We start from the raw sequence: 17,572 nt of genomic DNA, 5'->3' as shown, positions 1-17,572 counted from the left end.
CAAGAACACCAATAATTGCTCAACTTGAATTTTCGAGTATGCACTTGAACCCCACCCACAAAGCAGGAAAAATCTGGGGGTAGCTCCAGCTCCAGCACTTACTTCATTCTGTATCCTGTAAGCATGAGTTGCCCGCTCCAAATCCACCGTCTTATCTGTTGGAGTGTATTTCCCTTTGACATTGTGCACATAGTCATGGCGGTAAACGGCCTAAGGAACATAGAAAATGTAAAACTGATGCTGAGTGATACATTAAAAGATTATGTGCTGAATATGAGCTGGGCATACATCTGGAGAAAGCAAAGTATCAGTAGTAACAGTAACAGTAATTTGTACCCTGCCCATCTGACTGGCTTGCCCCAGCCACTCTGGGCAGCTTCCAGCATATATAAGACCATAATAAAACATTATACATTAAAAACTTGAATGCTGGGGTAGAGGTAATGCACCATCCAACCACAGGGGTATTATGGGGATTAAAGGAGGAAAAGTGAGAGCCAAGTACACCACTTTGAGTTCCTCAGAGAAAAAGGTGAGCCACCAATGCAATAAATAACTAAATAATAAAACCACAAGTAAAATAGGAATCCGCGTACAACTGTAAACTGGATCTGGTGATTAAAGGGGGGGGGGATGGCTATGAATGCTGACTGAATCTCTGAACAGGATACACAGCCTACTAACTAATTGGCTGGTTTGATGTGCATTACTAAGGCACTGCTACTATTGTTAATGAGAGCGTAATTGAAATGGGGGGGTGGGGAGGAACAAATATTACGATGAAGCTGCGGTGAACAGAAATGGAGATCCTTACCTCACTCAGATTCATGGCGCTCTGGACATTCTGAATATAGAGAGGTGTGTCGGTGACCACAGTGTAGTTGCTTTCCATTTTCTTGGCCTTTGACTTGTATTTCAACTACAAGAAAGAGAGAGAAAGCACCTGAACCTTCCCTTTCTCATTCCCACCACTGACTTTGTCAAATGTCCCAGCCATTCAGCAGCTTTTCATAAGGCACTCCAACTAACCACTCCTCAAATATGCCAGCTATACCTGGCAGCTGCCCTGAAATAAGAAGCCTCTCCTCCAACTTCCCAAGAAGCTGAAGTAAAACTCCAAGAAGAAGAAGAAGAAGAAGAGGCAATAATAATAACAAAAACAATAATAAGGCTGCCATGTTGTTTCAGTCTTGCCTTATCATCATAATCATCATCATCAAACCTTTTATTGGCATCACATACAAACATCCAAAACAAATCAATACAGAATTACCACTTCCCCAGTGGCACAAAACATTATCAGCTGACTCTTGTATCCTGCATTCAGTTAATTAGCAATTTTTTTAAAATATATCAAAGGAAATTGAAGAGAGGAGAAAGGAGATGTGTGTATTCCTAACTTATCTGAATTCAGAGGAGATAATTAAGTTTATTGTTAAAGCAGTGGTGCTTCTGCTTTTATAGTAGGGAAACCACAGCAAAAAAAATTAAAGTGAAAAGAAATAGCAGACTGTTGTATTATGTATGTTTTACTGAGCGGCAAAAGCGTGCAAGGCTGACTGACAAAAGTGCAGTCCGATATAAAATACATGAAGCAGACAGCAGTCAGCTTTCAATTCAACCTACTAACCATGCCCCGAAAGAGCTGAAGAGGAGTTTGAAGGAGAGCTAGGAAGGAAGCTTCAGAACAAGCAATTTGCTATCACCAGTTATACTCACGTCATTACGAAGGTCATAGGCATGTTTGGCATGGAGAATTTCAGGGGTGTCCCAGACAAAGCAACCTATGCCTTTGAGCCAGTTGAGGTCATCTTTGTACACAATCTAAGGTATTGTGTTAAAAATAGAGAAGAGTGAGAATTTCATAGCAAAACATAGCAAACATTCATTATACACAAATTAAGTAATTTAATCGTAATTGAAACTTTGCTACATAATGGAAACCAGCTTAGAGCGTTAGCATTAGTTTCCATTGGCTGCCATTATGTTGTTCGATTTTCTAAGTACTCCTTTCTTCAGCAACCCGTTGTTTCCTCAGATCCCTGCTTTTCAGCCAGTTCTATTTAGTCCTAGTAATACGACTTGTATTATGGTCAGTTTGATTCAAATGTCTGTCTGTCTGCACACAGATAGCAGGCGCATGAAAAACTGAAAACGTTTGCCGCAAAAACTTCCAGATTGAAACCCTGAAATGGTTCTCTGTTCGTTAAAAGGCCAATTAATTGTCCCTTTGAAGGCAAGCATGTCCTGCATCAACCAAAAAGTGGGGCGGGGACTGACGCCGGTCGAGAGGCAATGAACACAGCTTGTAAGCTTATAGATGTAGTTTGTCACACCATTAATGCTCCTTTTCCTGTCATGTGCAAATATAATAGTTTTTCCAAAGGCAGACCAGGTATCATTTGCAGACTTACATCACTCAGCTGGTCGTTGACTTTCCGAGCAAGAGCATTGGCATGAAGATCTGGGATGTTGGCCCATTCATGGAGACGGATGCGATAATCGATTTCACTGACTTTCTTCTGAGTGCTCTTAGCTGACACTATGTCCACCATGTCTGGTGCAATATGGATTTTGGCCTTGTTCTTTTCATAGCCTTCTCTATATAAGCGCTAGGGTAAAATAGAATTATTATTATTATTATTATTACTACTACTACTACAATTATTATTTCTTCTTACCCACCCTTTATTCTAAGGTCCCACAGCAGGTTACAACCACTTAAAATTATATATTAAAAACAGTCTAAAACAAATACAATACCAGGAGTTAGCTAACAACTAACAAACAATTCATGAAGTCATATCTGAGTAGGCCAGAATATTAGCTTCCAGTATTATTTTTATAATAATAATGGGAAGCTTCTAATAATGGGGGGAAATATAAATAAGATATTAAACCATGCAAAGAGTGACAATCTGGCACAAGCATGACATCATAGGAAACGACAACTCTAAGAGGGGAAACAGCAGAGTGGAGTGCTGCTTGACCCTTTTGGTTCCAGCTATTCTTCTGCTCAGAATCCCAGGCTTTTCCATCCGTAAGAATGGGGAAACCAACCATAATGAAATCCAATGGCAGCTGCCTTCTTTTAGAACAGATACCACTAATAGAATAGATTTCTCCTCCCACCTGCAGCTCTCCATGTGCCTTCAAAACCTGCTCTGGAGGGTTGGGAGAATGTCCGGAGCAGATTTAGAGCTTGGGATGGACTGCAAGGCAGGAGTTGGGAAGAAAAATTGGCATTGATGTCACACTATGGAACTCTGTGTACCTGTACATTTAGTTTGGCCCTTAGTGATCTACATGCACTTGTGTGAATGAAGGTGACCTATATCAACATATTGTTATAGCTCCTGGGTAAATCACCCTTTGGTAAGCTGATTATCTGATACCTGCAATGATCAGCTGACTTTCCCTGAATGGATACAGCTAATGAATTGAAATTACTTTTTCCAACCCATCACCAAGTAGAGGGGCAGAAAACTATGATGCTGCAGTTTGAGCAGTTAAGAGAGACAGAGAGTTGGAAGTTCTTCTGCTGAACTATGCCTGAGCAAGAAGCAGCCTGCAGGAGGCTACAGAAATCTGAGCAGTTGTTGTCTTTGTGAATCTGATGCATGACTCGTGGTTGTGCTGACTATGACAGTCTCTTGCTTCCAATAAGTTCTCCTCTGGGCACCATAAGTCCCCAGCGTGCTCTCTTCCAATGAACACTAAATCCTGTAGCATAGCCTTTCAGTATCTAAAACCAGTTGTTAATGGAAATAATCTGATTAAAAAAGTGTAAGACGGCCCTTTTCTTATCAGATGTTATATCAAAAATAAACCTTACATCAATATTCAGCTTGCCAACCCTTAGGCATCTGGCAGTGTTGGGATCATCCTGAACCCCTCTGGGTAGAGTGTAAAGGGCTTTAAACCGATCATACTCCTCTCGATACTTTACCTATGTGGAAAAAGAAAATGGAAACCCAAGTTACTTAGATTGATACATCATTCGTACGACATCTTTAGGAATGTGTTGCTTGGGTACACTTACAATACTGGCATTGTGCTTCAGTTCTTTGGCACGGACAAATGGCACAGCATCGGGAGGCAATGTGAAACCAGTGGCCTTCACTTTATCCCAGGCGTCCTTGTACAGGTTCTGTAGAGGCAAGAATCAAAGCACTGTGGTCTATATATGCTACTATACACTAAGGCCTTGTCTACACTGGAGCACCTGCCTGTCTCCCCATTAATGTAGGTGTGTCTACAGGACGTCCTCCCCATCAAAGTGTTCTCCTGTCCTCTTCTTTAAATGTGGGGCCTTCTGCTCCTGGGAAACGTTGAAATCCAAGGATTAAAAACCCCACATTTAAAGGGGGGCGGATCTGGGGAAATGTTGGGATGCAGAATATGTCATGTAGATGCCCTTACTGTTAATGGGGACAAGAAGGTGCAAATCCATATTTTGCTCTGGTGTAGACAAGCCCAAATATTTTGAGCTGCTTTAGAGTCATCTTCTATGAGGCCCCAAAGCAGTAAGAACCATGAGTAAGAACCAAATATTAAGACACCTTTTCTGCCTTTTAAAGCAGAAAGGCCTAGAGCTACACGTTCTTTCACATAGGGAAGGAAACAATTGCTTAAATCCACACAAACAAAATGGATACTAAAAATCATGGCCTTCCACACCCCAACGTAGAAAAGGCAACCCAAAAGGAAAGAAATTTCAACACTAAACATCAAGCTCAGGTTTGATCTGTCATCCTTCAGGATGGGGAAATTGCATAATTTTTGGAGCAGGGCTGAAAAACTTCAGTTTCTTCTAAGTGTATTGTGATTAGCCACAGGTGGCAATTTCAAGAGGCATACCAGATTGTAGGGATGTAAACCCAGGTATGCTAGCCCCAAGTCATGCTGTGTTCCAACATCAGGTGGAAACATACCCCTTTTGCTGTGTCCTCAGGCAGCAGTAGCAATATGATGTTAATCAGAGACCTGTATACTGTGAATTTTAATTGAAATAGTTCTAATCTGTGTACAGCACTCTGCATTGTTGCTCCGTACTTTGGGTTAAGCCACCCTGACACCATGTGAAGGGAAGAAATAAATATTGGCTAGCATACCCAGGTACTTATAGCTAAAAGAATTCCAAGATAAACCACCACCCAAAAACAGCCCATCTCATTAGCCCCTGAAAATAAAGTTTAAACACTCACACTACTGAAAAGGTGCTTGAGGTTCTGAATCCTATCATGATCAACTGTTTCCAAAACTGTGGTATATTGGTCCTTCATTTTATGGTATTGTTCTTTGTATTTCACCTATAATCAAAGGCAGATTCAGTCATTACTGTAGTTCCCTTTACAATTAAAGGGAAGGGAATAGAATGAACCAGGGCAAAGGAAAGGATGAGAATGACTTACGTCGCTAGCATTGATACCACTCTCGATAGCAGTTACATAAACTGGAGTGTCCATAACCACACCGTAGTTCTGTAAATTGTCTTTTCCTGCTTTTGTGTAGAGCAACTGTGAAACCAAGGCAAAAAGAAGGCATTAGGACAGAGAACAGCTACACTGGATTATTTAGTAACTCTAAGCACACTGTGTAGCAATGGGATTCCTTCTTTGGTTTCTTTGAGGTCCCTTTGGCAGGTATGGGGAATAAATCACCTTAATATAGCAACGTGCTACTAATCAGATATATTTTTTTTAAATGTTAGTTAGTGCACTTAGCACTTTCAAGGAAGCTAACAGCTGTTTTAAGTACAGTGGCTTGCTTTATTCTCTGGAAGGAAAGATGGCCGCTGTCATATTTTAATAAATTTATGCCTGCATTTATCCACAAGTGGGAAATTCCAACAATTCTAATGATCTGTCTTATACTGAGTCAGGATCATTTGGTTAAGTACTGTCTATGACTCTGATTGAAAAGAGCTCTCTGAGGCCTGAGGCAGGCATCTTTCCTAATCCTGCTACCCAATATTCTTTAGCACCTCTATGAATGGGAAATGGTGCAAACCCCAAACTGATCGAATAAGGAAACCTCATAGAGAGACATGGTTCCCAGTTCCAGCACCACCACCACCATCCCCAGGCGAGATCCATTTGCTTACTTGACTCTGAAGATCATAAGACTTCTTAGCGTGCAGGATTTGAGGTGTGTCCCACACATAGCATCCAATTCCCTTCAGCCATGTTAAGTCATCCTTGTACACAACCTGCACATGACAGTAGTGGGGGGGGGGATGCAATGAACACATTATGCATTGTTTCAAACATCTCCAGTCATACTAATGTTTTGGTCCAGTGCAGAAAAGTGAGGAGTGGAAGTGATATAAGAGATTTACGTGTATTCTGGGGCTGCCTGCATGGGTTCCAGATGACTTCTACCATTCCCACTTTGAGAATTCTCTTAGAATAACAGTTAGTATTTCTATAAAGCTATAGAGTTATTCAAGCATGTTACATACATCATCTAAGGCTGCTGTCCAAACCTGCCGCTGCAGAGCAACCACTGCAGCTGCAACCAAGCCATTCACGGTGGTGGCAGAAGGTGGAGCAAGCAGATCCGGACTCATTCCTGTACCAGCTTCAGGCTGCCATAGCAACTGGACCTGGAACATGCCTGATGTGAGAGCAACTCAGGATCCAGAAAATCCTGGGCCAGTTCAGCTCCTCTCTACCTTTGCAACTCTTCATCTCGTGGCTGTTTGGCAGGTTAGTGGAGGGGGGGCCATGTGCTGGTGAAGAATCCAGCACCACCACCCCCGGCCAAAGCCTGGACTACAGCCTTGTTCCCCAAAGCATAAAATCATAAGAAGAGCCTGATTAGATCGCATCAAGGTTGACTATCCTATATCCCACTAGGTGTTTCTGTTGTCTCTAAGCAGGGCATGGAGACAACAGCCCTTCTCCTGAGGGTTTCCCTTCCTCCACTTAACAATTCGAATTTTAGTGCCACACCGCCTCTGTACATTGAGATGGTATTTGGCCATAATGGCTATTAGAACTTGGTAGACCTATCCTTCACCAAATTTTCCATTGGGCTGGGATAGGAGGAATGATTTGCCCAATGCCTTCTTATGACCTTATGGATCCGGCAAGATTTGGGTTGGATGTTTCTTCTTCAAAACCACACTACCCCAATTTGTAAAGCAAAAGGGCAAGCTACTCACACCACACCTTTTCCTGCTTCTCTATAGCAAATTAAATGGTTCTCAATTTGATCGGGGAAATACATACGTCGCTTAGAATTTCCTGGGCTCTTTTAGCCATAATAACATCGTGCTCCTCAGGCGAACAGTTCCACTGATGGAGGTAAGTTCGGTATTCGAGGTCACTAAGGATGTACTGGCATTTCTTAGCCAACACGTGGTTTATCATGTCGCTCGGGATATGAATGTGTGCCTTGGTGTCCTCATAATTCTTCCTGTAGGCCAGCTAGAAATCAGGAGATTAAGATGGAAAATGTAAGTTTGTTTTTTTCACATTATTCAGACCCAAGGAAGAGTCCCACCCAACAACAACAACCACAACAACACTTACCGCACTCCTTATCTTTTGGAAAGCAAGAGAATGGACAACACTTGGGAAATCATTTATTTGTGTCCCAGCCAGATAATGGCCCTTCTGCTTCTCATACACTTCTTTATATTTGAGCTGTGAAGTGCAAACATGGGACACGTTAGATAAGACACATAGCAGCCCCACAAGCAAACAGTGGCAAAGTAGTTAACGAGGGAAAGAAGGGTCACACTTACCTCGCTGTTAATGTAATCGGCATGTTTGGCACCGACAATAGGGATGTAGTCTGGAGGCAGAGTGTACCCAATGGCCTTTGTGGATTCCCATGAATCCTTGTACAGGTTCTAGACGGCAAAAGGTGCACATGGGATATAAATGAGCAGGATGTTTCCCAACAGATGTAATCATTGAATAGCAAAAACAAATCAACCAAACCACTATGCATTCTCTACAGCACAATCTAGGACTCTTTCAATTTTTCCATAGCACAACACTATATAAATACTTCCCTGAATTAAATTTCATTACCTTCACAGGGTTGTCTACTATATGTCTAACTATATACGGCAGCAGCCCTCAAGGGTCTCAATGAGATGTTCTTTCCAGCTATACCTGGAGCTCCTTGGAGCAGAACCAAAGATGTTCTGCACTATGTCCTAGTGCTGTACCACTAAGATATGGCACCTTCCCAATGGGTGAAACTAGTAGATGGGGACTTATCTAAGCTAGGGACCTAAAGTTCCCTACCTGTAGCACCTATTTTCATACAATATCCTCAATGTGCTGTTCACCCAGAAGCCTGAAACTTTATCATCGAAAACAAACACTTCCTAATTTTGTGAAAACAGTAGGCCAACTTTTGTACAGTAGACTACATTCCAGTCGTGCAGAAGTCAGGACTTTCTACACATGCACAAGCAAGAGGATTGTTGCAATGAAGCAATCAAGGAGAAGGTGGAGAAGGATCACAGGCCTGGAAGGGATCGCAAGTGGCCTGAGGTTCCCTACCCCTGTAGTAACACATTGAGTTTTCATTATTAGACACACGAACAGCAAGAAACTTACATCACTGTACAGTTTAGCCATATCTCTAGAATGACTCAGGGCTGGAGTGTCATCAGAACCAATGTAGTGGCCTCTTTCAAGGTTAAAGGTTTCTTTGTATTTCAGCTAGAGAGAAAAATTAAATAGAGTGTTAACCCACCATTCCACGTGCTACCACACACACACACACACACCAGGATGACATATTCAGTATGCTGTGCTTCTTAAGGGATGAATGTCTTAATCAGCTTCTCAATGCATGAGGTGAACATACTAAATGCTTCATGCTGGGGTGTTTTCTTTTATCCTTCAAATTCACTAAGTTATAAAGATCATTTTGAGCTCCTTTGAGGTGTCTCGTTGTTTACCTATGTTTGTTATTACTTCTGAATGATATAGGAAATTCAATGTCATACCATCATTTTGACAGAATTATTCTATTTATTTATTCTAATACCTTTCTCCCAAGACAGCACACGTTAAAACAAATTATACAACACATATTCTGTTTAAACATTTCATTCTTCATGAATTGTGAGGCAACTCTTCCATACGCCATCTTAAGGGATATGCCACAAAAAATTATTTACACAAAAATACTGTCATTTCCTTTCGCAGGACTACTTTGGCATGTGGTCGTTTTAAAAATATTGTCGTATGTTCCTGAACATTTGAGTTACACAAATACCATCATAGTTCTAGCTGCGGTGATCAAGAGACATGACACTTTTATAATATATGCAAGTATGTATTTACTCAGAAATTCTGATTTAAAGGATACTTACATCACTCTGATTAATTGCGTTTGCCTTTGCCAGAACAATAGCTGGAGGGTCTTCCACAGGTGTGAAATTGGCAAAATTATTAATAGCCTCTTTTGTGTAGAGTCTCTGTAGGCAGACATGATTAGATTATCATAAATAACAGTAATAGGAAATGAATAGGATGCTGCCACAAATGCGTGAAAATTGCATCTTACCTTATCAATCAAGTTCTGAGCGTTCTTCACTTTCCGATGCTCCACTGAATCTAAGGGAATCCAGCCACAGCCGCGGATCCATTCCAGATCAGATTTATAAATATTCTGTACATATTTAAAAAAGTTGAAGAATATTATTCACACCTATGCAGACCAAAAGACAAGCTGAGCCTTGATTTCCCTTCCCAGGCAATTGCTCTTGGGTATACCAATATCAAACTCTTAAATTGGTGCGATCTGACTGCATAAATCACTTACATCACTTTGAAGGTCATATGCTTTCTTTGCCTGGATGCAGTCATTCTGATCAGGGTGGCAAGTCCATTCATGAAGGTAATGGCGATACGGAATTTCACTGACAACATGCTGGCAGTCTCTGGCTGCAATGACGGACAGTATATCTGGAGGGATATGAATTTTGGACTTGGTTTTGTTATACGCCTGTTTATACAATCTGTCGTTCTGGATCTTGCCGGCATGTTCAAACCACACCAGTTTCGGATCCTCTCTCATATTATTGACACCAACGTAGTGACCTCTTTGGTGGACATAGTCTGCCTTGTATTTCAGCTGAAAGGAGAAAACACAGGTTCTTTAAATATCCACACTGGATCTTTCCTAATCCTAACTCTCTGGGTTATCCTTACTGAGGTAAATGATTTCATGAAAGCATATCTGCTTTGTTTACTTGGTGGTCTTCCATCTCTGGGAATAGCATGCAAGAGTTTTCTTTAAAAGAAGATGAACCACTGAAACGAAAGATATGAAGGATGGGCTCTTTGATAGCGACAGAAATCTGTGTGATTTTAAAGAGAGTTTACCTCGCTTTGGACATCACTTGAATGCTTGGCATGGCGGATAGGCACACTGTCGTGAGGCAAAAGATAACCAGTAGCTTTCTCTCTTTCCCAATTCTCCTTGTACAGATGCTGTAAAACAGAGAATTAAAGGGTTACATAAGGACTGTCACTGATTCCATTAAAACAAAACAAAACAAGGAAAGTACATACATGATTAAGAATCCTGGCTGCTTCTTTAGCTGCATCTAACTGTGGCGTGTCTGTCAGCGTATAATTTGTCTTGATGTTATTCCATTCCTGGTGGTACTTAATCTGGAAAAGTAAAACATACATAATAAACGTCTTTTAGATTTACAAGTTATATATGTATAACTAGACTCACACAATAAAACTCGGTGAATTTTTAAGGCCCCAGTTTCCACAGATATATGGTTTAGTTTTAGTGGATGAAGAAAATCTGTCTGACGTGTGTACATTGAACCGAATCAAAATAAGAGGTAATACTTACATCACTTAGTATTTCCCCGCCTTGTTTGGCTGTGATATAATCCACCCTGTCAGCCACTGGTGTAAATGGTTGTTTGTCAACTTTTGTGCGATACAGTCTCTGTGCAGAAATAAAAGAAAAGCAATGAGGCCATACAATTGATCGCACCAGCAATAAGTGAAAAGAAAGAGAGTTGAGGGGAAAATATTCAAGGACAGGGACTGTTTCCTTGTTAATGCTTGTCTTGATTTCTGTCCTCTCCAGACCACACTCAGTAACAGAACCACCACTGCTGAGTTAGGATCTCTCATATGACAATGAGGCACTAACTTTCCAAAAATGTCCCCCTCCCCAAGTATAAAATATCCAGACCTTAATATCAAGGCTAGATATTGCCTATCCAAGCCCAAAGTGCTGGGTGAATGAGCCAAAACATAAGTGGGGGAACTCGACTTCCTGTTTCCCCCCGAACAAAATTACTTTTGGAACCACAATAATAAAATAATAATAAATAATAACAAAATTTTATTTCTATCCCGCCCTCCCCAGCCGAAGCTGGGCTCAGAGCGGCTAACAACAGTAAAATGATACAACATTCTAAAATCAGTTCATTATAAAATCAGTTCAAATCAGATTAATGGCAACCATTGGGCTCTGTGAGGATTGCCAAAGGAGGGGGTCAGGTTGTGCCCTGGCCAAAGGCCTGGTGGAACAGCTCTATCTTGCAGGCCCTGCGGAATGATGTCAAGTCCCGCAGGGCCCTAGTCTCTTGTGACAGAGCGTTCCACCAGATTGGAGTCACAGCCGAAAAAGCTCTGGCTCTGGTTGAGGCCAGCCTAACCTCTCTGTGGCCCGGGACTTCCAAGATGTTTTTGTGGGGGGAGGGAGGGGAAGATAATCCTGCCTCAGGAAATAGCTACATGAAGGATAAGGTATAGTAACAAACAAGAAATGTCACTGGTAGGATTAGTGTTAATAAGCATCATTCTTTCCCAAATATGGGGACACAAGGTGGGGACATTAATGCCAGAAAGTGGAGCCTCCTTGTTGAAGAAATTATCATGGTTCTAGACTGCAATCCTATGTACATTTACCTGAGGGTAAGTTTTATTGATCTCAGTGGGAATTATTTCTGAATATACACTTATAAGATTGTGCAGATAACAGGTCTTTTGTATACTTGACAATATTTTGACATGAATTTGCTTTGACTTGCTTTCTATTTTGCTAGATGCCTTGTTTTGTTATACTGACATGCATTTTGCTATTTTGTGCCAGTTGCGTTGCTTTCTGCTTTGCTTTTAGCCACTTTGGGCTTCCTTTGGGAACATAAAAAATATAAACATAAATGAAATGCAAACAAAAGAAGGCCAATTTAAGAAGGTGGCGGACTCTCCTTCCTTGGAAGTTTTTAAGCAGAGGTTGGATGGCCATCTGTCATGGAAGCTCTAGCTGAGATTCCTGCATTGCAGGGGGTTGGACGAGATGACCCTTGAGTCCATTCCAACTCTAGGATTCTATGAAAATCTCTGTGTTGATACTTTTAACTAGTTGTTATTACCTCACTTAAAATGTCCTGAGCATGTTTGACGTGATTGACAGAGACAGAGTCATTTGGCATCCAGCCAATTCCACGCAGCCATTCCAAGTCAGATTTATAAACAGCCTGCAGAGTCAGGGGAAAACAAGAACAGTTATTTGCAGCACTTTTTGCCCTGCATGGAGTGTTTCATACCAAACTTGATTGCTTTTAACTGAAAGGGAAAAGAGGGCTTGTTTTCCAATGGCCTACAAAAAGAATGGGATAATAGAAAACTGAAAGGAGGAACTATTCAGGTACAGAATATGCCAGGAACAAATATTACACTCCCCACTTTGATTATGCTGTGTCTACCACCATCTTGCCTTCTGCAGAAGGCAAGATGGTGCTATATCCTATGTTTGCTCGACATATTCTAATCAGGTAATACAATCATGAAAAGAATGAGAGCTCAAATCTATACATAATGGAAAGCAATTAACTTTGTATGCATGGATGCATGTGCAGAAGTGAGGCCTCAATGTCCTTCTGTGTGCTTTCTTAAAGACGTCTGATGATTGTCCAAACAATACTGAATTTATATATTAAAAAATCACATATAGTACGGATCTTACCTGTTCACACAAGTATTCTAAATATTTATTATTTTTTATGAAAAGGAATGTAATAATTGTGGAGACAAAATATCAAACACTTATCATTGTAGAGGCAAATGAGAGACGAAAGAGAGTGATAGACAAGAAGCTATCAAGAAAGAGGAATTTCAACTACAACCAAAGCACTCACATCACTCTGTAATTCATACGCTTTCCTGGCCTGGATGACATCATTCTGGTCAGGGAGACACGTCCATTCATGCAGGTAGCGGCGGTAATCAATGTCACTAACAAGCTTCTGACAGTTCTTGGCCAGCAAGACGGACAGCATGTCAACAGGGCTGTGGATCTTTGTCTTCAATTGATTATATACTTTCTTGTACTCCCGCTCACTCTGCATTTTAGCTACGTGCATAGCCAGTACCATCTTGGGATCGTCGTTAACGTCTCGGCATCCCACATGGTGTCCAAGTTGCTTACGGTAGCCTTCCTTGTATTTGTACTAATAGGATTTGAAAAAATACATATACAATTAGAATCTTCATCTTCGTTATCTCAGAGTGTAGAAAGATTGATAACATTGGCAAGAGTTTTCCATTTAACTCTGTTCCTAAGATGCTAAACAAAGGCTGCATTCATGCTCACATTTACTTGCAATCTAACTATTGAGCAAATCACATATTTTTGAATTCTGCACATCACCTATCCTTTACCTGACCTTTTTTTGACCAACGGCAGAGCTTAATATTTCATCAGAATAGGTGACAATTTATTTGGAGCACGTGAATAGCCTTCGCCAAGATGGCACCCTTCACATGTTTTGGACAACAACTTCCATCAGTCATGTTGGATGATGCTGATGGATGTTTTAGTTCAAAACATCTGGAGGGCACTAGGTTAGTGAAAGCTGGCCCATAATGTCCTTATATCTTGCCTTGAACTGAGAACTTTAATATATTTTTTCTTTCCTGCATTGTAATTCCATTAGATACAAAAGTCTAGAGACAATGGATTACCAAACACTATCAAATTTGATTTGCATACTTACATCACTGGCAATTTCTCTTGAGGCTTTGGCTGTTTTGATTGGGACTGCATCTGCTCTCAGGTCAATATATTTCTTCATGTCATCCCAAGATTCCCTATAAAGTTTCTACAACAAAAAACCAACAACATTATATTGTCATTATCCTCTTTCAGCACTTACATATATATGAAAGCTCACTGTCAATCAGCTTTTACTTTTTCCTAATCACTCCTGTTTTTGCATGTAAGAGTTACAGATTATCTCCATATAAAACTATGTAAGGAAAAGTATTTAAACTGCATGTAAGTAATTATGGATAACAAGTGCTAACACATCTGTTTTGTGGCATCTCCACAAGCACAATAGATTGCCAGTTTGCACCTATGCAGGTGCAATAACCCACAGAGAATTTACATGGGTCCTTGCTGCATAATGAACTTGTAACATCCAAAGCCCCCTTCATCTGAGTAACTGAAGAAGGTTGTAGAGTTGTATCATAAGAAGAATGGTAGTGATTTACTTACATGGCTCACATTGATAGCATTAGCCCTGGAAAGCACAATTTCTGGTGTGTCTGGCATCACATGGATCATAACTTTATCTTTATCCCAAGCTTCTCTGTATTTTGCCTGAAAAAAACATCGAAATTATCTCATAATTCCTTCTACACCATTGCTCATATTCCTACATAATTTCCCTTCAACTGTAGGAACATGAATAACTTTTCTTTTAATACAAATAGATGCTTCATGCTACAAACTGATAGGGAGGTTTGTAGCATACTTAAAATAATGTCACATTACTCAAAGGAGATACATACAAGACTCAGTTGCTCAGCGTTAGTTTTGGCAAGGACAACTTCAGGCGTGTCAACGATGTTGGTAAATTTCAAACGATCCCGAGGAGTGCGGTAAACGTTGTCACTCAGAATTTCCTGGGCAAATTTCACCCTCTTCACTATTGGAGACTCATGTGGGATCCATCCAACCCCCCGGAGCCATTCCAGATCTGATTTATACACAGCCTATGAGAGAAAATTTCAGAGAGGGAGAGCAAGATATTTCAGTTCAATTCAAAAGAAATACTCTATGTGGTAAATAGAATGAATGGAACTTCAGAAAGTCAGGACAAACTTGTCTCAGTTACTTCATCAGGATCTAAGCAGTACTATCTCTCTGGCCTAGGCCACAATGTTTCTTTGACCTCCAGTCATATTTCACACCAGCATTTATAGCTTTGATCAGCACTATGCTGGCTGGGGAGTTGTGGACCAAAACATCTGGAGAGTTCCAGGCTTGTGTAGATTGGGCTAGACAGAGTGGACAGAAAGATCATCCAATCCATACATATGATGGATTCGGTTATGGATTCATTAGCTATTTTTAGATATGCCAAGTCTATCACGTCACTCTTGTCTGCATGATGTGTTGGACATTCTGAATTAAAAATCTTTCAGTTCTTCCTCCCAAGGCACTCATGATGAAATCAAGTGAAGATTACCTTACGTGAAAATGTGACAAGGCAAGTTTTCATCAACACAACAAAGTAAAAATTAAGAAAAGGAAATCTTCCACAACTATCTATCACAATGTCTCTTTTGCCTTCTGTCCCAGCAGCAAAGGACAGATATACTTACATCACTTTGCAAAGGACAGATATACTTACATCGCTCTGTAGTTCGTAGGCCTTCCTTGCCTGGATCACATCATTCTGGTCGGGCAGACAAGACCACTGGTGCAGATGTTGACGATAGTCCACCTCACTTACTAAAGACTGGCATAGCTTGGCTGCTTGGACAGACAGCATGTCCACCGGTATAGTAATATTGGCTTTGGATTTGTTGTAAGCTTGCTTATACAACCGGTCATTCTGCATCTTCAATACTTTGGCAGCAAATGAAAGTTTAGGGTCCTCCTTCACTGAAGGGCATCCAATGTAGTGGCCTTTCTGTTTCTCATGAGCTTCTTTGTACTTGTACTGAGCAGGAAAAAGAATTGGAAGTTACAGTTATTCAAACAATTTCCAGGAGAAAAGTTAGAAGTTCTCGATGCTTCAATTTTTAAGGGATTTAGCTATGGAATAATGAGAGGGTAAATAAAACATAGTAAGGCTCCCTAATTCTGTCTTTATGAAATATTTACCTGGATTTGTTATTAGGAATGAGAGGGAAATGCGGTTCATTTTGCATTTAAAGTCACACTTCCATAATTCACACTTTATGAATACTGTATACAGACATGTATACGTATTAGGAAATATTCACACAAAAATGCTAATGAATTTTTATTAGAACTAAAAAAAAACCCAAAACAAGTCAATGTGGAAATGTGGAGAATTGATAGTTTTGGCCACCCCAATTGTATACATCCTGAGCCTAAGTAAAAAGATCTATTTTTTTCAAATAACTGAATAATATATATGTGGTTGCAAATTCTACAAAGTCACAATGTCTTTTGAAAAGCACAGCCCACTTTGTTTAATAGTGAAAAGCTACTGATGAAATTTGGCTAACCAAATAAATAGTTCAGAAATGGAAATCATATGCATTTTTACTTTGAACAAAGCCCAGTTGGGCATGGTGGAATTTACCTATCTGAGTAAAAATGCATAGGATGGTGTGCTCAGGGTGCTAAACTTGATTTGGAAACTATGCAAGATTATTTTATTATTATTATTTATTGAATTTATATACCACCTTATACACGGAGGTCTCTGACATTCCACAACTTAAGAGAAAACTTTAAAGTGATTGTAAAGAAAGGGGAAATGGGGGGAAAGAAACACTTGGGTGTTTTTAACAACAGGAAGCAACAGATTTAATTATTGCAAAGTCTTTACAGTGCCAAGTATCTCCAAATTTATCACAGTTAGCTCTTTGGCATTTAAAATAATGGACTATATTAAACTTTCTGATTGTTTGAAAGAAGACACTTTCATAAATTGTAAAAGAATGGAAAGAATTATGTCATAGACATGCAGTAGAGGATCTTGTATATGGCTGGTTAAATACAGTTTTGAGGCTGAATTATCAATTGTTCATATACTTTGACATGTACACTCATCATATGAAAAGATATAGCCATTTGAGAAGTAAATGTTAAATAAAAGAGATTGTACCTCACTGGCAATTTCTCTGGAGGCTTTGGCATGCTTGACTGAAATAGCATCACCTCTTATGTCGTATCCTTTTGCTTTGGCCTCGTCCCAGGCTCCAGTGTAATGTTTCTGCAATCAGAATAAAATGCACAGTTTTCAATGTAATCATAAAATACATGATGAAAACCACTATAGACATTCCTCAATCAACACTGCGATCCAATGCAAGTTTACTTAGAAGTAAATCCAACTGTGCTCAATGGGCCTTACTCCGAAGTAAATATGGAATGCATAGGACTGCAGCCAAAAGAGTAAAAATGTGAATGCTGTGTAATATGACATATACAAACACTGCATAAATACAGCTTATATAGATATATTTGTTTGCATGCATGCATATGTCTTATATAACTGAAGTCGACAATTTATTTGGGGCCTAGATAAGAAACAGAATGATTGTGGGGAAGTACAATTTAGTAATAATAG

General features: G+C 40.1%; 1 protein-coding gene across 50 annotated transcripts in view; it reads right to left on the bottom strand.

Moving 5' to 3' along the window:
• Positions 1 to 17,572, bottom strand: part of NEB (nebulin) — a 160,132-nt gene that overhangs the window by 62,431 nt on the left and 80,129 nt on the right. For all 50 annotated transcript variants that reach the window (XM_083577808.1, XM_083577846.1, XM_083577799.1 and 47 more), the window contains exons 84-109: positions 17,108 to 17,215; positions 15,656 to 15,967; positions 14,811 to 15,014; positions 14,515 to 14,619; positions 14,012 to 14,116; positions 13,154 to 13,465; positions 12,389 to 12,493; positions 10,849 to 10,947; positions 10,551 to 10,652; positions 10,362 to 10,469; positions 9,799 to 10,110; positions 9,541 to 9,645; positions 9,347 to 9,451; positions 8,583 to 8,687; positions 7,754 to 7,861; positions 7,539 to 7,652; positions 7,236 to 7,433; positions 6,107 to 6,211; positions 5,415 to 5,519; positions 5,208 to 5,312; positions 4,043 to 4,150; positions 3,836 to 3,949; positions 2,415 to 2,612; positions 1,720 to 1,824; positions 815 to 919; positions 103 to 210 (exon numbers count right to left, since the gene is read on the bottom strand). In XM_083577808.1, coding sequence (XP_083433934.1) covers positions 103 to 210; positions 815 to 919; positions 1,720 to 1,824; positions 2,415 to 2,612; positions 3,836 to 3,949; positions 4,043 to 4,150; positions 5,208 to 5,312; positions 5,415 to 5,519; positions 6,107 to 6,211; positions 7,236 to 7,433; positions 7,539 to 7,652; positions 7,754 to 7,861; positions 8,583 to 8,687; positions 9,347 to 9,451; positions 9,541 to 9,645; positions 9,799 to 10,110; positions 10,362 to 10,469; positions 10,551 to 10,652; positions 10,849 to 10,947; positions 12,389 to 12,493; positions 13,154 to 13,465; positions 14,012 to 14,116; positions 14,515 to 14,619; positions 14,811 to 15,014; positions 15,656 to 15,967; positions 17,108 to 17,215 — 3,660 coding nt within the window. The remainder of the gene's footprint in view (positions 1 to 102; positions 211 to 814; positions 920 to 1,719; positions 1,825 to 2,414; positions 2,613 to 3,835; positions 3,950 to 4,042; positions 4,151 to 5,207; positions 5,313 to 5,414; positions 5,520 to 6,106; positions 6,212 to 7,235; positions 7,434 to 7,538; positions 7,653 to 7,753; positions 7,862 to 8,582; positions 8,688 to 9,346; positions 9,452 to 9,540; positions 9,646 to 9,798; positions 10,111 to 10,361; positions 10,470 to 10,550; positions 10,653 to 10,848; positions 10,948 to 12,388; positions 12,494 to 13,153; positions 13,466 to 14,011; positions 14,117 to 14,514; positions 14,620 to 14,810; positions 15,015 to 15,655; positions 15,968 to 17,107; positions 17,216 to 17,572) is intronic.

This window comes from Podarcis filfolensis (assembly GCF_964270895.1).
Source record: "Podarcis filfolensis genome assembly, chromosome: 1".
Taxonomy (NCBI): domain Eukaryota; kingdom Metazoa; phylum Chordata; class Lepidosauria; order Squamata; family Lacertidae; genus Podarcis; species Podarcis filfolensis.
Note: the sequence above shows the minus strand (reverse complement) of the source record. Positions and strands in the feature narration are given on the sequence as shown.